Raw genomic sequence first — 26129 nt, forward strand, 5'->3', positions numbered from 1 at the left:
CTTTGCTGTTGTTTACCCTGGTTATTTTTGAGGAACTATTCAGGTTGCTTATATTTGTGTGACAGCGTAGCCCACATCCTGCTTAGATTCTCAGTATACTTGTAAATTTTTGTTTGCTGTGCAGTCCTGCTCCCTTGCTCAGTCCCTAAATTTGACTTGTGTATGACGTTGCCCTTGGCATCACAAGTAACTTGTTAGGTTAATTGTCCCAGGTAAAGTAAAAGAGGAAACAAGGGACTCTGTAGTCTGCAGACCTGAACTCCAGGGCTGAACTCTGATAAGACTCCTCCAGGCCTTAAATATCTTAGTGCAGCTCTCTTATTTTTCCCAAGCAATTTGCAGATAATTGTGCTTTGGAGAAATACACACACACACACACACACACATATATGTATATATATAAATGTGTTAAAATACAGAAACTTGTGTGGGATATGGTTGAAGAACAATGCTTGGCATGCTGGAAAGAAGCAACTTGCCTTTGACTGCTGTTTTTGTGAACTTAATGTTCTGCACCCGAGAAAACTGCTGTACTTCACCCTGACGTATTTTTTGAGGATCTGTCAAGGAGCTTGGAACAGAAGCGCTTAACTCTAAGGGGTTTACTCTCTTCCAATAAATGCCTCCCTCATCATCAAGCCCTGCAGTCCCTAAACACTGTGCCTCCAAGGAGTTCTGTATTGCCTTATATTTAATACCAATTTCCTATGGCTCCTTGTTCAGCTCCCTCCTTCCTATTTCATGCTTCTGGAAGAAGAAGCAAGACTGAACTTCTCACCAGAACTTGGGCACTGACTCTTCATCTTTCCCACTCCTTCCCATGTCCCAGGCTGGAGTCATACGCCCTGCCTCACCGTATAAACACTTTTCTTTCTATGTGGTAAGGGGACAAGCACTGAGGCTGTCAGGGCTAACAGCAGTTGTGCTGTACATTTTACCAGCAGAGAGTTTGCACACACCGAGAACTTGTGTCCTGGTAGGCGTGCAGAGTTCACATAGCTGTCTTGCTCTATATTAGATCACAGCCAGAAGAAAATACAGAAGGGGAAGAGGAAAGCATTATGATATGGTAGCCATTTTAAAAAAAACCTGGATTACTTTCATTTCCTCTGTTTATACTCTGTTATGCTAATTATCTCTCTGCTAAATAGAAAGTAAATAAAAATTCAGTTTTATAGCAAGTCTATAAAGTAGAAATCATAAAATGTGCTGGTAGAGGCTATTCATTCTTCAGCCTTTGAAACAGCCAGACTGACTGATCCTTCCTTTGTAGTGGTGTCTGTTACAAAATATGCAGTTAGGAATGCATGACTCCTCAGGAAAACCTGTAAACATTCTTAAATTCCCTTAACTTTGTGGGAAGGACTGAAGATAATCTCAAATTCTTCCCTGATTTGTGTTTTTTCTGGGGAGGTGTGGTGGCTTGACCTTGACTGGCTGCCAGGTGCACATTAAACCTCTCCCTTGCTCCCCCTCCTTCCTCAGCTGGACGGAGGAAGAAAATAAGATGAAAAAAACCATGGCTTGATATAAGGACAGGAGATCACTCACCAGTTACTATCATGGACAAAACAGACTCCACTTAGGGAAGATTAATTTATTGCCAATTGATAAAAGAGTAGGGCAATGCAAAACAGAGACAAAACTAAAACTACCTTCCCCACAAGCCCTGCCTTTCCAGGCTCAGCTTGACTCCTGACTCTTCTACCTCCCCACCTCTTTGGACCCTGAGCAGCGCTGGGGTATGGGGAATAGGGCTGGCAGTCAGTCTATGGCCGTTCTCTGCTGCTCCTTCCTTGCCCTGTTCCCCTGCTCCTCCTGCTGGGGCCTCTCCCACAGGGTAGGGTCCTTCAGGAGCAGGCTGCTCTGGCCTGGGTTCCCTACAGGCTGCGGTTCCTGCTCCTGAGTGGGCTCCCCTGTATGGGCTGCAGCTTCCTTCAGGACACCTGCTGCATCGTGGGGTCCTCCACGGGCTGCAGGGTGGATATGTGCTTCACCATGGTCCTCAGTGAGCTGCAGTGGGAAAATCTGCTTCACCAGGGTCTTTGCCACAAGCTGCAGGAGAATATTTGCTCTGGCACCTGGAGCACATCCTCCCCCTCCTTCACTGACCTTGGCTGCTTCTCTCACATTTTTCTCATGTTTTTCTCAATTCTCACTCCCAGCTGCTGTGCAGCATTTTTTACCCTTTCTTAAGAATGTTATCATAGAGGTGCCACCAGTGTCGCTGATGGGTTCAGCTTTGGCCAGCAGTGAGGTCCCTTCTAGAGCTGACTGGAACTGGCTTTCTCTAACGTGAGGGAACAGCTCCTGGTGCCTTCTCACAGAAGTCATCCCTGCAGCACATCCCCCCCCATCAAAACCTTGCCATGTAAATAAACCCAATGCTGGAGGTAACTCTCTAGTAGTTGCCTTTGGGGAAGGTGGGAAGTGATTCAAACCCTAGTTAAGCATGAAGCAAATAGATGGGTAATTCTTCCTCCAGACTTGGGTTTGTGCTGGGTTTTTTTGTTTGTTTGTTTGGGTTGGTTTGTTGGTTTTTTTTTTGTTTGGCATCTACAGATATGTTTTCCTTGAAGGTGAATACATACATGGACACAACCTCATTTTTACTAACTTTTGATGCTCACTGGCAAAGAGAAAAGTTTCCCGTGACTTGCCTTGCATATGTATTTTGTGTACAGAAGCACTATTAAAATGGACTCTGATATGAAATACAGTGCTGCTATCTGTGCTGTTCTCATACCAACTGAAATTCACTTAGGGGCATTACTGAAAGTACTGTAAGCTGACCTGAGCATATTTTCATAGTCTTACTGTAACTTGTCCATCCAAGAATCTGGTTTAGATGAGAAAATGCAAGAATGGGCATCGTCATTATATACTTGGTTGTTCTTAACTTGCAGCAAAGTATTTAAGGACTTTATCAAAGAGCAGACATAAGTGAAAACTTTGGCGTAGGCTTGAAACATGCTATTCTGAAAAAAAAAAAGCCAAACCAACAGGTATAGTGTTGTCTTGTCTCTATTTGTAAGTATGAAAGATATTAGCTTAGTCTAGGTGCTGTCAGGTAGGTACTGTGTTGCTTTCCACACGCCAAGGACTCTGCTTACTATCTAAACTTTGGACAAGGTGGGCGACAGTTTTTGCTTCATTCTTGTGCTTTCTGAAAAAGTGCAAACGGTAGTGTTCTTTACAAGATCACTAGTTGTAGTCTCAAAACTCTTACAGACTTTGAAGTACAAAATAGGATTGTTAATTGGCAGCATCCTCTGTTGGAAGGGAGGTGTTCACCTTGCCGTATCACTTCTGTGCCCTCCTGGTCAGCTGTTCTAAGCAGAAGGAGATGCTGAGATTAGTTGTAGTAGAAAACATAGTGGATCTTGCTGAAGAATGAAACTTGGAAGGAAAAGAGGTAGAATGAATAGTGGTGGAGTTTGCTTTTAAACCTGATCCTGTGATCTCTTAGTCACATGAATAGATGCTTGTTGACTTTTTCCCAAGACAGACATTTGAGGTTTGAATCTTTTGTTTTATATCCAAAGGAGAATGTCCTTATCTGTTCTCGATGCTCTGGCTGGCTGATTTTTCCTGATTTGTTTTAAGGGGTGTTGGATAGAAGAGAGCTTCTTGGCAGCTCTCCGATCTTAATAGCTTCTGAGAAAATGCATCGATTGGCCCTTTTGTTTTCAAAAGATTGCTGTAATTTTCAGACATTATCTATAAGGAAATCAGTGTAATTTATTAAACCAGCATCATGGATTAAGAATTAAAGACCTGCTTCTTTTATCACTTAAACTGGTGTTATGTTGATGTTACCCATGAGGAACTTTAATAAGAGAGCGAGCAAGTGGAAGAAGTTCCTATGAACTCTTAAAAAGCAAATTTCTAGACCTCTTTCATAAGCTCAGAATTGAGTCTTGAAAATAAATTTTCACATTTTTGTTGCTTGTACCAATAATAAACGACATTTCTTGGAGTTTGGGTAATGAAAAGAGTCTGAAAAGTGTCATATTAAAAAAAATGTTCTAAGAATGAGCTTATGCCTGAGAAACAGAACACTTAGCTAGCATTCTGCATACAGTGCTTGGGTTGCAGATTTTTTAGGGAAGACAGCTTGCATTTAATCAGAAGAGAAAATTAATCTCGTCTCCCTACTTTTCTGAAAAGCAATTTTTAACCAGTGACTCTTAATTTCTTGTTCCTCTTTACAAGCAAGTTAGGTTAGGTGCATTTCAGTGGTGTTGCTTAAGTAGATTTTACTCTGCCTTTAAAACATATCTTAGAAGTTTTACAGAATTGAAATTTGATGACTGAGGTATGAAAGTGAGGAATAAATTACTTTCAAACATTGCATTGCAGCTTCGTAAAATTGTAAGATAGTAATTATACTTTATCAGAGTCATCTCATTTTTGTTTATTTTAAAACTGTGAAGTTTTGTTTTAAAGACCTGGTATGAAGTAAATGATTCACATTAACATAACATTTTTAACACAGTTTGACTACTATTACAATGAAAAAAAAACAAAGGAATGGGTGGGCTAAACTTCTGGTAATTCTTCCTTGTCAGAGAGCCTGTTGATCAACGGCTTACTATTGTAGATTTCTGTTTATTATATCAAATACTGAATTTTCAGATCTCCATTGCAAGTAGACTGTGCTTTAATCTTATTTTATGCATTATTATTTTTTTTATCCTGTCCCTTACTGATCTCTGGGAATTATATTAGATTAGAGTGATCCTGTGGGATGGAATTAAACAGGCCAGCTAGGTCAAAAACCCTTTTGATCAGTTTTAGCCAAGGACCCTAAGATAAACCCAGTCATCAGGGTTTTGGGCACTGCACAGTCTTTTAAACCATCCACTTTGAACTAACTGGTTGCTTCCATTCCAGTTGTTTTAAAGAAGTGATCTAATCCTGCTACTTGGTGAAGTCTGACTTAGGGAAGTGACATCTTGTATCTTTCACTGTAAACTTACTCAAAACCTGGGTTTGCTTTTTTAGAACTTTTTTTAAGTGTTTGGCTCTATCTTCAGAGTGTGTGGTGGAGGGCCTGGGACATGAACCACTGCAATGGTTCCTACTAGACAACATTTCTCATTCTACTTGGCCAACAAAACCAAAGCATTTGGTCAAAGCCCATGCTAATAAATTATCTGCCACCCTCAGAAACATGTCTTTAACAGAATGGTTGGTTAAAGCTGGAAAAGCTTTTTGCAAGCATCATGACAGTAGTTACTACAATGAACAGAGGCCTGTGCTGCCATTCTGGGCTACATACAGATGGTGTCTGCTTTGGTACTGAATAGTACAGCAAGATAAAGAGAACAGTCTGTGATACACAAAGGGCACATTTTGCCTGCTAATAATAGGCTTGGGACTGCCATCAACTCTTTATATAAATTATACAACAACACAGTTTCTTGTTCTTAACTTTTTCTTCATCTTCCTTGCAGTTGAATACCTGGCTAAAATAATTTCCTATGGCTTTGCAGCAGTTCTTGTTTGTGTGCTTTGCTATGGTAAGCAGAGTCAGCAAGGGCAGTAAAACAAATGTTTCAGGACGCTGATCTAGATTCATTGTGTCACATAATAGGGTCTCATATAAACTCAAAAGATGGGCATAAAGATTTTTTTCATCAGTTAATTCACTGGGATGGTGAGAGCTGCTGTTTTGTTACTGCCTGTGACTGGCACATTCAGAAGTACTGTCTCAGGTCTTCCTCAGAGAGAGAAACAGCGGAGGAATGGAACAGGATGGCAGCATCTCCTGCTTGACTGTATTGAGAAAACTGGGCTGTTGTTTACTGAGAGGTCACATCTTTGTATGAGACCACCTGCACGAGACTAGTGTTGGTGGTAGTGATATTGAGGGGATGTCAGTATGGTATTTGTAGGCCAGAATACTTGACAGAGTACACTTCCTCTGAATGCTCAGCTCCTAGGGTTGGACTGGTCCTTTCCAAAATTATACAAATGTTTCTTAAATAACCTAAGAGTTGATTTTTTTAATATTTTTTTTTCTTCTGGAAACACTGCTGGGTCATGAGTTAGTACTGTTATTGATGTTTCCTTTCTGGGCTTATGGAGTATAACTGACAGAATTATGGTGTCAAGGAATAGTTGAACAAACTGTATGTATTGTGCATAGCCAAGCTTTTATTCTCTTGTCAAAATCAACCAGTATTTGACTGTTTCAAGGGAACAAGACAATAATGCTAAAATTAAGGGGCTGCTGCTTTTTCTTGGTTGGGGAGCATGTGGCATAACCTGTAGAAGAAGACACAACTTCTAACAAAGCTCGTGTTTACTTTGGAGCAGCTCTTGAAGATATCAGAAGCCACAGTATATGTCTTATGAAGTACAGAGAATTCAAATCAGAATATAAGTGCATTATTTTCTCATATTTTATCAAGAAAGACCTGAAAGAGGAGTACTGCAGTCTATGGGATGGAGTCATATGCTCTTCGGTTTTGCAGAATTACGACTGAAAAGTAAAAGTCTCCAAAGCCAAATGTAAATTAATTCAGAGATGTAGTATTCTCTTTCCGTACTTACTTTTGCAACTATTGCCATCAGGCCTTTTTATACAATAGAATTAACTTTCATTTTAGTGTATTCAAGTGTAAAATGGGAAGTGTATATTAACAGTTTGTTTATAGAAATAAATGCACTCTGTAACCACTGATACTATTTGGTTTTGCAGGTTGTCTTCTGAATATTGGGTCTGAAGGTACCCTCTTGCTTTGTCAGCAAATCATGGACATCGTTGGCTTTCTGAAGTCTCAATTCATTTGCCATCTTCTGATCTGCTACATATTTATAGTGTCAGGACTGATCATTAACTTCATTCAACTCTTTACACTTACACTTTGGCCAATCAACAAGCAACTGTTCAGGAGGATCAACTGCAGGCTGGCTTACTGCATATCAAGCCGTAAGATTTCATTTTGTTTTTAAAAGTATTTTCATATTTTGTCTTGAAGGAATTGGTAGGAAAGTTCTGAAACAGATTTCAAAGTAACCTATATAAAGGTCATTACTGCTTCCTACAGCACTTGCCTTTGTGTGAAGAGGTGTATGCTTTGTTGAAATGTCCTGTTCTGCTGAAATGTGTTGCTCTTATATCAGGATGCTTACTTGACTCAGGATTTTAAAGAAAGACTGCCTCTGTTGTTTGGCTAGCCATCATGTTCCATTAAGCCAAATGAGAAATATTAACCAAATAATAACTGCACTTGCTGAGATGTGTTATCTGTAAGCTTAACAGTGTTAAAAAGTCACTTCCAATAATGCTTTCAGTCTTCTTATCATGCGTGATTTTGCTTATGATCTTGGTTCAACTGTTTCATGTGTGAATATTGTTCAGGACTGGGAAGTAACAGTAAAAAAAGGAAAAATCTTTGATTCCATTTGTGTCTTTCTTAAGCCAGTTGTAAACTCCTGTCTCTTTGAACAGGCATTTCAGACCTTAAGCTGCATCTGTATGTATTCAGTATATGCATGTAGTTACAATGTAGAATATAGCAGGTAGGCTGTAAGCATTGAAAGAAGCAGCAGTTGCTTTTTTTTTATTTATTTTCTGGGTGGGATGGGAACATAAGCTCAGGATATTACTTGTAGAAAGACCAGAATTGTGTAACAGCTGGGAGACTTGGCAGTTCACTGACACTGGACTAAACAGGTAATTCCAGTGGAATGAATGAGACCTGTATCCATCCAATTCTCCTTTGTTAGTAGGAGGTTGGTAGAATCTCTACCTGTCAACAGTGGATTGTAAGAGCATGTGTAGTTTTCTTGATATTATCAGTCTGCTTATATATTTGTTTTTAAAGAGCTATGACTGCAGTTTCAGTACTGATTTATACCAGTGCATCTTCTGACTTCCATATAATTGCTCTCAACTTACAGTAGAGAGCATTCTCCACAGAAGCTGTTTAAAAATATGGTAATGTGCCAGCGTTCAGTAGCTGGGAACGTGCTGTTACATGTGTCCACCTTCTTGAGAGATTTCCCTGAGCCTTTCTGAAACTGAAAAGTACTTTCCAAAAATGAAACTGTTGCAAAGTGGATGCCTTTTAAGGCTCCCTAAAAATGATTCAAGTGTGATGTCATTGTCACTGCTGAGTGTGTTATGAAGAGTTTCGTAACACTGAAAACAGCCCTCCAACACAGTGTTTAAAAATGGTGGTGTAGAAATGCAACAAAATGGTATCCTTCAGGTCACCTGTTCTGCTACTAGGAACCTGAAACGGGGAAGAAGCATTGTTAGCATTCATAATAACTGCTTATAAACTGCTTGAGATAAAAATCTACCACATGCGTCAAACTGGAAGCCGCTAGGGATTATTTCTCCCTCATAAGTGACTCTGATGGGCAACTATTCAGAGCATTTTTTTAAACATACTTTTGACTTAAATGTTAAAGCTGAGTCAGCATGTATAGGCCCAAATAAATTGAGGGTGCTTGGAATAAAGAGAGGACGTTCCCACTGAAAGATTTCATTTTTGCTGTCCGTGTGTATGTCCCTAAGTAATGAGTTTGCAAGTACTGTTCATTTGTATGTATGAATACCGGCATGAATATGGCTGGATTTTTACCTTTTCTCTGGTAGCATAGTGTTGAAGCCATGGAGTGTAGAAGATACTGGACAGCTGTATAAAGGTATATATAGGTATTTTATTAATATTTTACATGCAGTGTCTTCTGCCCCATTCTTCCTCTTGGATACTTCATGCAGAGACATCAGCTACTCCAGAGTCTCCAGACTAAATCCTTTAGCTGCCCTCAATCTAGTTTCATCGATGCTGGGGACCGATCTCTGTGTAAAAGCGAGTAATCCTGCATGCTTGTACTTGGTTGGGCGGATGGCTTTGTACTCAGGGTTGCTGATCTAGTCTTCAGTGTTGATGCCACTGGAAAAGTTTGTGTTGTGAGGTTTTTGCCCAATCATGCTCAGAACAAAGTAGCTCTGTGTTAAAGACAATTATTTTAGCTTTACAACAGAGCAAGCTAGCATTTGATATGAGTCACTTTGATCTGAGTGATATTTGAAAAAGCTAAAATGATAGTTAATTAAAAAAAGTGTTTGGAAGAACTGAAGAATGCAGTAGACCAATTAATCAAAATGCATATGTTTTTCTAGTAGTGTACGTGTAAGGTAATGGCCTTTGCAGGCCATTGGTGTGCTGATAACTTAAGTTGGATCTGTATGGGTGTGATCAAAGTCACGGAAACAGCCTACAGTTTGAGACAGTGAAACCTGGAGAACGTAGAGGCATGTGCTTTGCAATGGTGACAAGTATCATGTTTCTTTGAGCAGCTGTAATTTATTATCCCAGTGGCTATATATTAGTATTGGGGAGAACTTTCTAATGATGGTGTTGTGAATGAAAAAATACTGATTATCATAAACTGCTGGTTTTTCTGTCATAGCTTTTTATGAAATTTAGATTGGGTAAATGTTCTTTAATTGAAGATTGGGAGCCTTGTTCAGCTTGGGTCTCCTGCTCCCCAAAGGATGTGTTAGCCATTCACCAGATTTTGCAGTTTAGGTTGCTTTTATATCTCCAAGGTACCATCATATGTTTTACCATCATAGAATGGTTTGGGTTGGAAGGGACCTTAAAGATCATCTAGTTCCATCCCCCATGCCATGGACAGGACACCTCCCACTAGACCAGGTTGCTCAGAGCCCCATCCAGCCTGGCCCTGAACAATTCCAGGGATGGGGCATCCACAGCTTCTCTGGGCAACCTGTTCCAGCGCCTCACCACCCTCACAGTAAAGAACTTCTTCCTAATATCTGATCTAAATCTACCGTCTTTTAGTTTAATGCCATTACCCCTTGTCCTATTGCTACATGCCCCTGTAAAAAGCCCTCTCCAGCTTTCTGGTAGGCCCTCTTTAGGTACTGGCAGGCTGCTATATGAATAAACTCTTCCTGTTTGATCCATTATGGTAGCAAATATTTACAAAGTAATGGTTAGGTCTAGTCCTCCTTGCTCTGTATGTCTTGACCTTTACTGAAGAGTGTTAGTTGCAGAGAGTGGACATTCAACTTGAAAAGAACAGGTTTCTCTCTGTGTTGGTCTTGAAATGAGCTAAAAGACTAGTAAGTGTTACGCACCCTCGGTTGTGTTTTAAGTTTAAAGAAACAAAACAAAACAAGCAAACAAAACAGAAACCCAAAGCCACTGGGCCTCTAACTTTAAGAAAATATTATCTGGCTCCAAGTATATATTTCCTGACTCATTCAACTGCCTGTTAATCCCTCTTTTGTAAAATGAAAACCCTGATGAACTCTCCCTAATACTGAACTCCACAGAGTGCACCTCTAATAAGGAAATTGAACACTGCAAACCTCAACGAGGTGGTACCAATAAAAATGTTAAAAGTAAGTGTGCTTGAAAGTTGGCTTTAGAACAAAGGCTGGGCAATCAATCTATCTTATTTTTTATTTTTTAATAATTCAGGGACATCTTGTCCTCAGTCTTTCTTTCCAAAAGACCGAGAGCTAAGATGTATGCCAAGGAAGGAAGCACTTAGTGTGGAATACATCACAGTTCTCATGGATGCCATTTATGCCTGAATTGGAAGAGGTGGGAATAAACCTTCTTCTTCCCCCTTACCTGAGGACAGCAAACCACCACAAAGGGTACACAGGGCTTTTCTGCGCTAGCTTGTAAAGTTGGCCTAACAGAGGGGAAACAGGTTGTCTTGGGTATTAGTGCTGTGTGTGCACATGGCTGCATAGCCTGCTGGGGCAGTGGGAACTGAACCTGTTTGTGCTTGGTAGGCTGGTGCAGTGCTACCTCAGGGTGAGCAGAGCAGAGCTCCTGTGGGCTGTCTGGGGTGGATAGAACTCTGTCATGTGCCAAGACTATGAGAATAGGGTGCACACATACAGGACAAATGACTTCTTTAGTGGTGCTGGGTGTATTTACTCAGGAAGGTACTTGCCTGTGAGTAGTGCAGAGGTTGATAACTTGTCCTCTTGCCACCTCCTTGTGCCAAGATCCACCTTGTGCTCTCAGGGTGAGTGGCAAACTGGCCTCCCACTGACTCTTTGCACAAGGTGAAGTTTGCATAAACAAAAGATCTGCCAACAATGGCACAGTTCTGTGGGCAGGTGCATAAGGACTTTAAAAGCAATTGACTTAGCTTCTAATCTGCCTTCATAAATAAATTATAGTAGTACTAATACCTGTCTTTGTGCTATGAAAGGGGTGTTATTACACCTCTGGGTAAAGTTACACTATGTGGGCTGCAGTTCGTAAATCCCTCTGAGGGGAAGGCTTTTCTTTGCATGGGAAGAGGCACCCTGATACCTGCTCACTGACTGCAGCAAAAAACAAGATGCAAACCAATTCTTCCTAGGACTGAGCTTTCTAGAAACAAAATCAGAAGAAATGGAGACCTGCTTCCAGTTCGTCATCTTGGCTGGCTGTTAGGAGGCAGTAAAGTTGATTTCTTCCATGTACAGCTATAGGTTTTCCAATGTGAGAACGGGGCATCCAAGTAAGACTCCACAGGTAGTATCAGGCCCATGTTAATCCTCAAGGTTATTTTGTTTGCCTGCATGCAACCCACTGCCCACCTGGAGTTTGGAGGAGTCCATGGCTGTTTTGCTTGTTGTTCATACCAGGGTGGTGCTGGGGCAGAGAAGAGAATTCTGTCCTCTGGTGCAGTTGAGTAGGTGGGAAGGGGTGGGAAGCATGAGGGCCCTGGCGAGGCTGGGCCTTTTTCTTCCTCCATTTACCTCTACCACCTTCTTACACTGCAGAGGAAGCAGTCTCCCACTATTCAAAGTATGCCACAGTGCCCTTAATATAATCCTGTAGTGTTTTATTTTACAAAGCAAACTGAATTACGTTTGTCAATGTAGATGTAGCAAAGGCACTTGGGACTGCTTTCTTAGCTTGTTTGCAATGTTGTTCAAAGCAGTCTCTGCAAAATGACTTGTTCTCAAGTGTTACTTGTTCATATATGCCTTTGTTATCTTGGTTCTACAGACCACATACATATGAAGCCATGGGTAAAGACTATGAAAAGTTTACTGCAAATGAGGGAAAACCAGAGGCCAGATTTGATAGTCGTATAAAGAGAAAATGTTGATTTGAACCTTTGAGGAGCTAGAACATCACTTTAGCCTTCTTGTTTTCTCCCAAGCCACACCATGTGGATGTCTGTAGAAACTGAGTGTACTGGGGAAATGCCTGTGTTATTTTTAACCTAGATCAGCTCTGCGGCTGAGGGCAGGATAGTTATGGTAGCATGAAGATCTGAGTAGGGAGGTACCCAAGTACCTACCTGGGCAGTGAGGTGTTTGTTGCAGCCTGCATTGAGCTCCATGGCAGTTTTATTCTCAGCACTTAGGCTACCTTGGGTATCTTTAGACAAAACATTGCCATACCTCTTTTCTGTATGTCTTAGGTTTCCTCCCATGTTCACTGCAAATCTGAAGTAGGGGTTTGCATGTCAAACTGGGGGGTTGCCCTGCTTGTAAGTTCCAGACGTTAGTGTTGATCATTGAGCTGTGTACAATAAGGCTGATGATTAGCAGTCTTTAAAATGTACTTTTGTTAGAATGATGAATATAATTGAATCTTCTGATTCTTTTGCTTTCAAAAATAAAATTCATAAGGGTATATTGTGTGTCACAGATTTTGTTAAATACAAAAATATACTTGGAGCAGAGAGGAGAGTTTATGTATGTGTCATCATATTGGTAATGTTTAATTTTCAGACTTGCTCTGTCTTCCCTTCCTTAGAAGTAACGTAGTAACATGCTTAACACTGCATCATAAGAAAAGTTCTAGTGAAAAATGAGCAAATTGACAGGAGCGATCTCACCTTTTGTTGCTAGCAAGGACAGTAATATCTGAGAAAGTAGTCTCTGATTTACTGAAGCCATCAAAGGGCAGCAGGAGTATTGCTCTGATTTAAAAATAGTGTACAAGTTATGAACTCTGTAGCAGTTTATTGTTAGCTTCTAAAGCTAGATTGCCTTTTAGTGTTAAAAAAAATATCCATTAATGTAGGGCAAAACTACACTCCAATTTTAAGCGGGTCATGTATCTAAATTTTATGACTTCAAGGTTTTGTTTTTTGTTTGCCAAAAACATACTAGTAGTCAGCAGTCTTGCAAATAGCTCTCTGGACTGTAGCTCTCCAGAAAGCACGTCAGTTGGTAAACAAAATGTGTCAGTATTTGTTCACAGAATAATGCTGAGAGATCAGTAGGTTAAGTGTTTCAAGATACGAAGCCCACGGCAGCCTGTATTGGTGTGTTTTCCAGCTCTTGCTTGCTGCATTCTGGAGTTTGAGTATTCTTTTAGGGATGGAGGGGCACAAAGCAGACTTAGGGACGTACACCATAATACTGAAATATGAACCTCTTGACTCTTCCAAGTCATAGGCTGTACAATGCTATCAGTGGATCAGTCAGGATCCGTTTTAGGGGTAGCCGGCAGAACACATAAGGGTTTTTTGTTGATGCGATTCTGAAGTGTTTTCTGTTGCTGAGTATTTTGTCATGATGGCATTGAGTTGTTTGAATTACTGTCCCACAGGCTTGTGTGTGCATGACCACATATGAGCATATGCAGTTTCCTTCTGGTAGATCATATTTGCTTTTATCGTTGATTTCCCATTCGATGCCTTCCAAAGGGTCCAGGTAGATTGTATCACCCTGAAGTGAGTTTTGCCCTCAAAAAGTTTTAGTTTCCTTTGCTTTGACAAAGTAGGTGTTTTGTTAGAGTAGAAGTTATCTAAAGTGTCTTTTACTCTAATTCATTAATGACTTCCTCCAGCCTGCGTCCTAATGCCCTTGTATACCTGTTACATGCTTGTGGCAATGCTGCTAGTTACCTGCACCGTTCCCCACTCAGACCAAACCTTGAACTTGTCTACTTCAATTTGGAAAGGCTGAAGGAGCCAATTGCTGCAGCAGGTTCTCCATTATTTTGCTTATAGAGTAAGACAATGTGTTTGTTCTCTGCATCCAACACAGCTTGAATTTCCTTTTTTTTTTTTTTCCAGATTGTGTTAGTGGAATTGTATTCATCGCTACAAATAAGTCCTCTTGCAGGAGGGACCGCAAATGCCTCCATATTTTCCCTACTACTGTTGACTTGCTGCATCAACTAACGAAGTTTCAGTCGCTCTCATTTTATGCCACTTGTAGGCATTGTTACCCAGTTTTCATCGTGGCTCAGATATTGACAATGAGCTTTAGTGGATCAGCCATGACGCTGTGCTGACTGCAGGCACTCTGTGTGACCATAGTGCTGTTCTATTCATGAAGGTGTCATTGAATGACATCTATGCATGATCTTTAGCAGAGGTCCTGATTCAACCTAAAAGGGATATGGTCTGCTAATGACCAGCTCGTAGTTTAGGAGGAAGGGGCTACTTTCTGGGAAAATAGAAGTGAAAAAAAAGCTTTTGATACTGATGCTTTGTATCCAAGACTGCTGAAGAGCTAGAGAAGCATGTAGTCTGATCCTTAATGAAAAGAGCATCTTTGCTGTCACTGATACTATTTTGCTGTTGCTGGAACCTTTGTAGAGGTTGTTTGTCTTCATTTTCCTTTTTTTTTTTTTTTTTTTTTTGCCTCAGATTCCTGATCTGAAGAAGGGTGATGGTGATAGCCTGCAGACTGGAGAGAGGGATGGCAGGGAAGCAATAGAAGGTGAATCACATTCTGTTTGGTGTCTGGCATCTCACATCACAAAGTTTCTAGCGTCTCTTGTTAAGCATTAGATCTGGCCAGCAAGCTTCCTAGATCCCTGAATTGGGGTAAATCTGGAGTGTTTGTATGAAAGTACTTCCATCTGACATGACATAACTTAGGAACATGGTATTTAATGATCCAAGTCATAGCATAGAATATGGAGACATTAATGTTTGTACAAGTTTGGTGCTACAGTTGTTTATTCATTAAAAGTGAACATCACGGTCAGAGGATCAAATTCTTAAGAGACACTGTATTTGTAGAAACCCTGTTTTAGGTATAGGCCTGATTTTAATTGCTAAAATCGTACTAAATTTGAAGGATAGCCTCTCGATCCTATGTAACCTTCCTGTAAAGATGCAGAGAGTAGCTCATTGATCACCATCACCAGTTACAAGCAGAAACAAACTAGTGGTAATCCAGCCCTGTCTGGGGAAGAACACTACTACCTCCATAGGCAGAGCTGCTGGGGAAATTTTAAATTCTTCTGTGTTTGGTCAGGGAGTAATAGATCTGCTGGTACAACATCCAAGTGAGGTGCAGTGTGTCTTGTGTCATTTGCTATTGGTGGACTACATCTTCTAGCTCCCTGCTCCCTTTTGAGCAATGTGCATCGCTGAAAGTGTATAACCTGCATGATTCTCCCTCTCCCAAAAGCATGAAAGTCATGTAGCGGCAAGTTGTTGTGGAGAAGGTTTTTGGGCTCATCCTGCAGCAAGGATTCCAGCAGCTGGTCCAGTATCTGGTGTCTGATTAACTTTTTGCAGGAAAATTTCCAAACCAGTAGGAAGCAGTATTTCCTTTCGGTGGGTACTTGAAGTTTTTGAGTGTGACACTTGAGATGAAAGATCTTCTGAGTGCACATGCTTGGTACTCCTCTGTGGCTGGGTGGTTATTTCCTGTGACTTGTTCGCAGTCTTCAGGTTAAGGCTTTTTACTTGTGGATTATGTTGTGTTCTCGTTTTGGAGACTGTTGCAATGTAGCAGGGTCTTGTTGGGCAGTCTAAATATGTGTTGCTGAATTTCCTTTACCATCCATCTTGGCATGGTCTATGATTAAACATGTTTCTTCCAACACCGTGCTCAGAACTAGGAATCATTTAACTCTGCATTAGAAACCAAATGGAAACATATGCAATGCAATTATTTGATCTGCTTGGTTTTGGGGAGGCAGTTACTGTTTTGCCAGATGCATTTTGGTCCTTGCTGAAAGAATGTTAGAAACAAAACAAGGAACCACAAAGAGATTACAGTGCAGTTGTTTGTGGGTAGATTGTTTTGCTTTTCTGTTAGCCCACTTGTATTAGTATTTTATGTTTGTGTGCTTTTTCTGTACTCAAGCAAATTGCATTGGAGTGTCAGTAACTAACATTTCCTTTCTCTTGTGGTGTTAAAGAAGTGGGAAATACCCTTCAGTCTGATTATTCTTCATTTCACTTAGCTGTGTTTCTAAATTGAATCTCCAGTATGTAGCATCTCTTGAGTGTGGGGTTTTCTTTGAAAGTTAAAAAACAAGTGAGCTTCCTAATACATGAGGGATTTTCCATTGTACATAAATTTCTTACTCCTCATTGGTACTTAACGTGGCTCTGTGAAAACAAACAAAAAAATAATCCAGGAATCAATATGCACTGCCAGTGAAAGATTTTGATGAGTAAATGTATATGCTGCCTGTGTTAGGTAAGGAAATATAGCGAGTGATTGTACAGACTTAATTTCTTGCTGCTGCTTCTAAAGAAGCTTACCCTTTGTTTTTTGGGAAAGCGTGGGAGATCTGCAGCTGTGAGGCTTTTGACAGGGGTTCTCATTAATACAGCTTTGGTGCTGTAAAGGAGCTCCTTTCCTGTACCACACTTGAATGCTGTGGAGAGTCTTCTATTGGATTATTTTTTTTTCTTAAAGCAAACAAACTCATACCATTCTCTGACATTTTCCAGGCTTTTCCCCTAGCTCATGGTGTCTCATCTAACAGTGTGCTAATACTCTGCTGTTTTGCTGAGGACTCTATATTTGCAGTGTAGGTATGGAGAACTAAAGAATCTGTTACTTCCTTCAAACTGGAACCATTTATCTGAAGGGCCTGTGTGCCCTTTTGTAGTGCTGTTCTTTGTACAAAGGTAGAAGATAGGAAGGAGGATGCTAACTTTGCAGTATTCAGAAAAGTGCTTTCATTGGCTGCATTGGGTTATATTTCCAGAAATTGAATTCAAACTGATCTCAGCTGAATTTTTATCAATGAGCTGTCCTGTCCCCCAAAATAAACCAATTAAAGCTGATAAAGTCAATATTTGACCAAGTATTGCCTTTTCTGCACGTAAAGAAGGAGGAAGACACACAGACAAAATAGCTGACATACCTCTTTAGTTCTGAGATGTTCCTTGTTTATCTAGAGTTTAAAATTCAGACCACAGTACATTTTTCTCTTGGTATGGCACTACATTTTCAGTATTTTTTAAATACTAAGACTTCAGAAAAGTTCTGGTTAGATTGAAGCTTATCATAGAGTTTATCTTCCTTGCGTCTTCATAGACTCTGACTTGATGCTAGAAATCTGCATTACTTCATGCCTAAAATTCAGGGTTTCCGAAAGGTGATTTAAAGCTTGTAGCTTCCTGTAGATGCATGCAGTTCTCAGGCGAGAATTAGAAAGGCTGGAATGCCAGATCCATGAGTCTTTGAGATAGACTTTATTCTGGTAAGAAGTGATAGATTTCTTCATGTGGAAAGCAAATGATAGTTGATAAATAGACCATTATGCAAGCGCAGGTGAGCAGAAGGGCAACAGTGTCCCAGGAGCATCCCAAGCTGTGTGGGTTACACTATTGGACTTAGTGACTTAATGTGAAAGACACGACCTGATACATGCTGCTACTTGACATACAGGCCATGTAAATAAGTCCTTGAAAATTTCTTTTTCTGTGTTGGAAATATGGGATTTTGACCTCTATTAAGAACAGTGGTATGCTAGGTTCTTCCTGTGTTATGTAGGATGTTGGAGTGCCATAGTAATCTACAGGACTGTTTTTCAAAGGTGGTTCCTGTGAACAGTATGAGAAAATTGAAAATACTATTGAATACTTTGTCCCGGATGGGCTGGGAATGATAATGCTGTCTCTGACCTTCATACAAAGGTAAGAGTCAGGCTGCTGTAGTCTGTCTTTTATTTCTAGCTTGTGTCATTGATTTATTGCCGTAGAAAAGTCCTGTAATCATGGTTGCATTTTTAAACATGGAAGACCAAAAAAGTGATAGGAGGGTTGTCTGCTTTCATATATGAGCAGGTGTGTACTTTTGTAGGATGTCTTTCTTGAGATATGAAAAATAAATATTACTGGAGGAAACCTGTGGGACCAACCTGTGGGTCTGGAAGGGTACTTTTACTGAATTCTTGTGTTAGCGTTGGAAGTACATTCCTGCTGCTCTCTTTGGTGCCTCGTTAGGTCTTCAACAAGGAGTCAAGTGCTGGCCTTTGGAGGTGGTCCTGATGGGCTGAAGAACTGGAGGAAATGCCTGCTTGATTGTTATCTGCATTGACTGGTCCTGTTGCACGAGGAACTGCTGGTTTGTTGAAACAAAAGAGTATTGCTAAATTCCTTGGGGAAGAAGGATAAGAGGAGCCTTCAAATGTGAGACAAATATCTCTGACACGTGGCTGTTGAATAATTAATTTCCCCAAAGGTTTGAAAAGAGCATTTCAAAATACTGACTACTGCAGATCTGTATGTGTGTTAAAGCCATTGTACTTGCGAGGCTGGCTTTGTTCTACATGCTGTGTAACTTGCAAAGAAGAAGCTGTTTTGTAGACAGATTGTATAGGGATGAAAGACAGAAAAAAACCGTGAAATGAAATTTTTGAAGTGTGCAGCTATTTTTTTCTGAAGGGAGGGTTGCTTTTAACTTTCAACATGGGGATGGTTTAAAAGGAACAGTGGCTAAAGACATGTACAAAACTTGTTTCCATATTCTTCCACCCCCCTAGCTCAGGACTGCACTAGAGAAGGCAGCAGCAATTGAAACCTCTTGTTTCAAGAATACGTATGCTGACTTCAGCTAAGAAAAATTGTGGTTTACGTTTTGTGTGTGTTACGTTAGAAAAAGAGAAGCTATTTGGTCAAACTTGAATGATCACTGTGCATTTTGAGAAGGGAGGCAAAATGAAAATGGGAGCTGGGGGGAAGGTGAGAAGTGAGGTGGTGTTCCAGTACACATGCAGTAACTGGAAGCGTCCTGTGTAAGGCTTGTGCCAAGATCAGAGCTGCTGGCTCAAATACTAGAGGCATGCCTTAATGTCGTACAGGTTTTAACCACAAGTTCTCAGTTCCTGTCATAGACCCTACAAGAATCTGAAATACTCTAACTTTCAGGATATGTTGAAGGCTTGTGCATTTAGGATCTTGCATTAAATCCGATTCTGACCTTGGTTCCCAAAGCAATTACAGCTTGGCTGTGTTACAGGAATGCAAGCTTGGCCATATTAAACTGTCATTTTATCTTGTTTGGTATGTTATATCTGAGAAAACGTTGATGACACTCCATCAAAAGGGTGAAACACTTTTTATCAATGAAGTGTTTGTTGTCTTCATTCTGTAAGAAATTGAAATGGATTGTGTTCATGGAGCTGAGGCACAGCAAGAACCAGAACTATCATTGTGTAATGTCAGCCTTCAGAATTACAGCCATAATGTTTCAATAAAGCAACACATTTTTCACTTATTACACTAATCAGTTCATGCATGTGTACATGCAGGTTTTAATTCTATGACTAAGCAAGCATTGAGGTTCTATTGCCAGGAAGATCAAACCACAGGTAAAACTTTAGCTTTGTAATGGGTGTGATGAATTTAATTCATATTTTATGTAAGTCAGCATGGTGTAAGTGACTGCATTGGAGTTGAGGATAATTGGTTTTATGCCAGTCGAGGATCTGGCTAATTTAAGTAAATGTCGGTGCATATTTGAGGCGGGAATCTGTATACCATCAGTCTTTGGTTTGGTCTGGTTTTTAACAATATATTGTATCATCCTCTCTCCTAATCTGTGATTTTTATCTTGAAGTTATGTTGCAAAATTACTAAGTGTTGGAAGGAGTTGGTTGTTGTTTTAAAGGTTTGCTTGTACTTTAATATTCCAAATAAATATTCCAAATGACACACTTCTGAAGTGTTCGTTTTAGCATATTATTCTTTGTCAGTCAGGGGCTCCCTCTGCATAGAGCATGCCTTGGAGCAGTTATCAGTGAGCTCAGCTTTCAGCAGCCTGTGTGTGCACTGTGCCATATAGAAGAACACTGCCTTGCATGCTTGCCGGGGGACTGTTTCCATGCGCTGCGTGCCCTGCCTGTGCTCTCTACATCTAAAAGGTGAGCAAAGGCAGTGGGCTCTGTGGCCAGCCTAGGGCTCTTGTGCCCTCCACCTGGGGATGTTAGGTGAAATCCTGCTTCCTGTCGATATGCATCGTTGAGTTGTGTGGGCTTTGCTGTACAAATGGACAGCTCCAGTTAGAAAATGGAAGGTTCTTTTAAAACAGTTTTGAATCATGTTTTAGATTTTTTCCCTTTGCTCTTTAGCTATTTTTTCTTAGCTAAGAGCAGAGAGAGAGACTTCCTTTTCAGGTTTGGGGTGGTCCCCTTGATCTGGACCCTCTGGAGAAGAAGCTCTACTCCCTCCTGTGCGTCTTCCTTTGCAAGAGGATGTACCTTTTGCACAGAGTTCGTAAATCCAAAAGTGTTCCTTGCTGAACGTTTCTTAAGATCTGCTTCCTTGGCCCACTGCTGTACTGTATCAAGGGCAGATATGATGTGCTGTAGGACCTGGATTTGGAGGACTCTGTGTTGAGTTCTTCCCTGTGGAAGCCTCTATGGAAGCTTCATCCTGCAGATCCAGGCTGTTGAAGGAGCCTTTGCATCCCATCTGGCTGGAGTGTTGTCCTCTGCTCCCATGCTGGTTTTTTTGCAAGCTTCTCAGTCACACCCTCAGCAGCCAGAAAAAAATCGAAAGGGGTGATGCTCACAGCAACCTGTGTCATCGAGTGATTGCTGTCCTTCAGCTGAACTTGCTGACATTGCTTCTTCCACTGCTGTCAGGGTGCATGACAATTGCAGTTGGAGAAAGATCTGAACTGGTAAAAATTACACAGATTTCAAGTAACAGGCCCATAATGAGAGGGCTGGAGTATCTAGGTTCTTCCTGTCCCTTTTTCTTGGTTCTGTTGTGTTGTAAGCTGTTGCAAAGACAATGAAGCAGCAGTGTTGGTAACACAGGGAGGTTATTGTCTAAACCTTCAAATAAGGTTGGCAAGTTCAAATGCTAAATAGTATTTATTTGCACTGGCTTTCCAGCTTTTTAGGCTGAGACTTTTAGAGACGATCCGAATGGCCTACATAGAACCTCTGAGACCTCAGGCACAGTGTCAGCTGGCAACCTAACAGCTCTGCAGCCTGCCCTTGGTGGGTCTGATATAGCACCAGTCCTGGTTGCTGTGCTTGTCTTAATTTCAAGTGGCTGAAGTCCTGTGAGAAGGCCAGGTGACCATCACGAAGGAGGGGTGATCTTAAAAAGCTGTAAGTCTTCCTAATGCAAAGAGGAAATGCCAGCATGCATGAGTTAAAGCAGAGTATTTCAGTACTTCGGTCAGTTGTAAATCAGTAGTGTGTATGGCCTAGAGGGAAGAGGATAACTTTGTCTCCATCACCTTGCAAGCTGATAAAACACTGCGTCCAAGTCAGTGAGTCACATGGTTGCTGTGGATCTTTTAATTTTGAGAAAATTGGGTCAACAAAGGTGGTAAAGATAATTCCGAAAGGAATTTTCTAGCTAAGTTCAAGGAAATCACTGACTCTTGCAATTCTTCTGCCTTCTGTGTTCTGTGATTTCTGTACAGTTTTGATCTGTTTGTCATGGGAGAAAATTCTGGTGCCTGATATACTTCGTGTAATATTGTATCCTATTCTTAAATCTTGAAGTTTTTCCTGGTTTTTTTTCTTTTTTTTTTCCTGTGATTCTGTTGTGCTAGAAATCTTTTTTTTTTCTTTTTTTCGTGTGATTCTGTTGTGCTAGAAATCCTTGTGATAAAGTTGAAAGAAATGTCAATAGTGCATATGCATCTGATCTTGTGATACCTCTTTACTTCTTAGACATCCATGCCTTGTTTGTATGATAAGTCTTTATTTTGCTACTGCTATGACAGGTCAGGTTGTGCCTTTTAAAAGAAGCAATAGCTGTTCCTCCTCTACCTACTTGAAATGGTATGTCTGGCTGTTACTTTTCATAATTTGCAGAGCTTTGAACAGGAAACTGTCTCAGGTTATCAGAGAAGCACAGCCTGCCTTTTGTAACTGACAGAGGCTGGGTTTTTTGGAGATTGGGTGAAAGAGCATAAACTCAGAGCCTGCTGGTTATGCAAGGTTCCCACGTACCATGTAAGCTATACCTGTGTGTCCTAGGAAAATTATTCAAGGCAAGTAATTCTAAAGATACAACACTGTTGCAGCAGACCTGCAAAAGCAAGAAGCTCGTTCCCTCTGTGCACAGTATTTCTGCAGCATTACATTGAGCCACTGGGCTATAAAGCAGGAAGCTAGTAGTGCCTTATTTTATGGACACCCTTTTAGGCTGAGCAGTGAGAGATTAGGCGAGGTAGTGGTATCTTTGCACCTCGCTTGCTGGAGCACACGAGCTGCAGGCTGGCTGAGCAGGTAGTGATGTTCTGCCTGTGGATTTGTTTTCTAACTTTCCTGCTGCACTTAAGCTTTGAGGAAATACCAATGCAAGTACCATCAAACTAAATGAATTGAGAGGCGCTGGTGTCCTTAGCTGTGGTATAATATTGTTGTATACATTGAGTGTATGTCTGTCTTAACAGAGTGTACTATTTCCGAGTTGTATTACACTGTTTGGTAAGAAAAAGTGCGGATTTTTATATATTTATATATTTTAATAACTTCAGCTTGAGGGGTTACACACTATACCCCGTACAAAAATCACAGCTTTATGTGTACTTGATAGGTGTATTTGATCTGTAGTACTTTATTTTTAATTCATGAAAGCCATTTGTTTGATCTGTAGTTTCTGACCTTATTGTCCCTTTAAAGAACACTTTGTGAAAGTCACTGTTAGGGATTAAGAAGCTAAAATAAGCACTGGGACATAGTCTTGTCTCTCAAGACCTCACGTGATGAGATGCTGTAAGACTACAGACAGAGACGGGGAATTCATGGAGTGCAAGTGAAAAATGAGTAATGGTTTTGTTCTGAACAATGTTCTCAAAGTGATAGAGGTTCCGTGGCCATTCACCATTAACTCCGATGACTTAATACAGGTACTTGGTCAGCTTTTTGTTTCCAGTCCTGAAATGCAGATAGAATATCTTGTGCCTAAGAAGTCTAAGTAGATGTTATCTGCCTTGACTTGTCTAAAAATAAATTTTGTAGCATGTTATTTCTGATAATACGTGGGTATTTCTTATGAGTGTGCTAGTTACCTGAAATCAAAAGCCAAACACAAACATTATTGGAAAAGTACAGAACCTTAGGTACCATTACCCCTAGTTTTCTTGTTCTGCTGTTCTGCAGAGATTGTACTTCCTTCTTTTTGTGTGTTTACACCTCTCTGAAATGTAACTCTTAGTAACAAGGCTTTATTTAAAAGCACAGCAGATTTTCTAAGGATTTAAATTACCTTTTGCTCGGTTTCCTAATTAAATTTTCTTCCAATTTGTGCTAGAGAATGCTTTCTTTCGCAACTGGCAGTCTCTTTTATCATCAGTCATTTTTCTCTGAGATAAATTCACATCCTCACTCATTAAACATGTTGATGGCATGAGTTTAGAGCAACAAAAATAGTGGTATTTTCTCTCTTGATGTGCCATTTTGTTCTGAAATAGTTTCTTTCCCAAGTCCAAATTTTAGTTTCAAATCAAACAAAAGAGGATAAACTTGCTATATGTAGAAATTAAACTGTTCTAAGAATACATGCTAGAAGGAAAGAAATTATGTGAAAATAGTGGGGTTTTTTCCTAAATATCTGGATTAAACATGAAAGATTCACTTAAGAGTCAAAAAGCTTTCCTAATCTTTTGATGATCATAAAAGAATATAAAAGAAATACATATGGCAAAAAAAGTCACATGAGTGTGTAAGTTGTGTTTCTGAGTGAAACTATGGGTCCCTAAGTATGGGCAATGTTGATCACCTTATTAATTAAGGAAATGTAGTGATTCATTGTATCAAAAGTTGACTGTGATAGAATAAATACAAGTTAGGGCTATGATATCTATTAACTTAGTTCCGTTGCTTTTGTGTCTACTTGAATTTTAAGATCCTGCCTCCCCTCCCCACCCCGGCCCCAGAAGGTGATTTTCAGCTGAGTAGTCCTTTGGGAAAGGTTCCTGGCTGGTGCAACCCTGCTTAAACAGAAGCCTTTGCAAGCCATTGCTCCAAGATAGTGACTTCCTTCTTGCCCAGTGAATACTCATTGTAGCCTGTGGTAGTGTAGCTCTGCTGTGTGTTTTTCAAGCAGCGATGGAAGCGAGGAGACATTGGTCCGTAAGACAGTCCGTTTGGAAAATCACACTCTTCTCCCCCTCAATGACAGGAAATGGTACTAGAAAGGAGTTCCTGCATCATAGAAGTAGATTCATACTGTTTCTAGCAGCAGTATAATATACTCTTTTTAAGATAAATCTTGTTCAGTTTATAAAGCTGTTGAATATTTTTAATCTGCCAAAGCAATTAGAAGAAGCCTCAGAATATGTTTTCAGTCACTTTTGACATGGTTGTTCTTGTGCTAGTGGTATTTAGCTTAAATTGTTCTTTTTCTGTGCTGTTAACCTCCTGCATCCTTAAGCCATATTTGTGGGAAGCAACACAATCCTCTTTCAGCATTTTTTGATAGCTTGAGTGAGCCAAGCTCTTCTATTTCCCAGACATCCTGATAGCCCTGGTCTGCATCCTGCTTTGTTTCAGCTTTTCCTTCCTGAGCATGGATGCCTGGTACTGATGTGCTGGCCCACAGTTTCTCTCAGTGATGCAATGTGTTATTCCCTTTCTCTCCAAGAACAAACATCCTAATGCTATCTTTTTCCTTCTTAAAGCTTCATAATACAAACAGAGTAGAAACTTTCAGTGGCATTCTCTCCCCTGTCGTTTCCAAATTATGAGGCTCTATTTTATGAGTTCTGCAAGGCATCATGCAGTGATTAGTCCTATCAAAATTAATTCCATTTCTGTTACCTTACCTCTCAAGGTCATCTGATTCTTAAAGTGTGTTCTGATTTTGTATTATCTATAAAATTTATTAATTTGCATTGAATGTTTTAGGTGTCAGGAACACTTCGAGGAGATGTTTCTTTATTCAGATTGACCAAAAGGCAACAAAAACAGATAAATACACTTTTTAGTTTACTTCTCCTTTACAGATGTTTACTAATCTTCATTTTTCCTTTTGTTTAATAGCAATTTCTTTTATTGTACCATATGAATGGTTTAGTGTAGCCTGGTGCATTAGATTTGAAGTCTCTTTTTTGTCTATAAAATCAGAGTTATTAGATAATGACATACAGACCTTCCTCTGAAAAATTACAGAGGGATTGTTTTCCTGAATTCCAACTCTTGCAGACATATCTTCTTGTTTGTTTGTTACGGTTTTGTTCCCATGTAGTACTGAGGCCTGATTACTATGGCTGTAGTTACTCTGATCATTTATCAACTCATCAGTTTTACTGGTATGTTTCTACTCTTTGCTGTTTTTAAAAACATAGTTCCATTTCACCTCTGATTCAGTATTTTGGGAGGTAATCTGGGTCTACCTGACTTTAAATTAATTAGATTGAGTTTTGCATTATCTTTTTTATTTCCATACTGCTTCCCTTCCTTGTTGCTTTCTCTTTGGTGATACTGCTGATTTAAACATGTTTTGTTGTTGGGACGCTCTTGCTTATCTAAAATTTCTCTCATGCCGGTTAAGAATGACTGAATCATTAGTCATTCTTAACAGTTAGCAGCCTTAGTCATTGGTCTGCTCACCATTCAGAAACCAGAATTTAATCATAAAGGCCGAGTTCTTTACAGTGGTACTGGGTCTAGCTGGTACAGATTTATTTTTTTTTAATTTGTCTTTTTTTGTGATAGCCTGTATGGTGCTGTGTTTTGCATTTGTAACTAAAACAGTGTTGGTAACACACCAGTTTTTTGGCTATTGCTGAAGAGTGCTTGCACAGCTTCAAGGCTTTCTGTTTTCCCACTCTGTCTGCCAGCACAGCAAGAAGGCTGGGGGTGTGCAAGAAGTTGGGAGGGGATGCAACCAGGAAAGCTGACCCAAACTGACCGAGGACATATTCCATGCCATGTAACATTATGCTCGGAAAGAAAAAATGAGGGGAGGGCTGTTTATTG

General features: G+C 40.2%; 1 protein-coding gene across 5 annotated transcripts in view; it reads left to right on the forward strand.

The window, feature by feature from the left end:
- AGPAT4 (1-acylglycerol-3-phosphate O-acyltransferase 4) overlaps positions 1–26129 on the forward strand; it is an 80892-nt gene that overhangs the window by 9308 nt on the left and 45455 nt on the right. For 2 of the 5 annotated variants that reach the window (XM_080390580.1, XM_080390576.1), the window contains exon 2: positions 6710–6940. The exons of 1 other annotated variant lie outside the window; for it this stretch is intronic. In XM_080390580.1, the coding sequence (XP_080246706.1) occupies positions 6763–6940 (178 nt within the window). In that variant the 5' untranslated portion in view covers positions 6710–6762. Of the gene's footprint in view, positions 1–6709; positions 6941–14625; positions 14699–26129 lie in introns of those variants that run through there. 2 more of the 5 variants (XM_080390577.1, XM_080390578.1) reach the window with 2 other exon arrangements.

The sequence above is a fragment of the Falco punctatus genome (assembly GCF_963210335.1).
Source record: "Falco punctatus genome assembly, chromosome: 5".
Lineage (NCBI taxonomy): Eukaryota > Metazoa > Chordata > Aves > Falconiformes > Falconidae > Falco > Falco punctatus.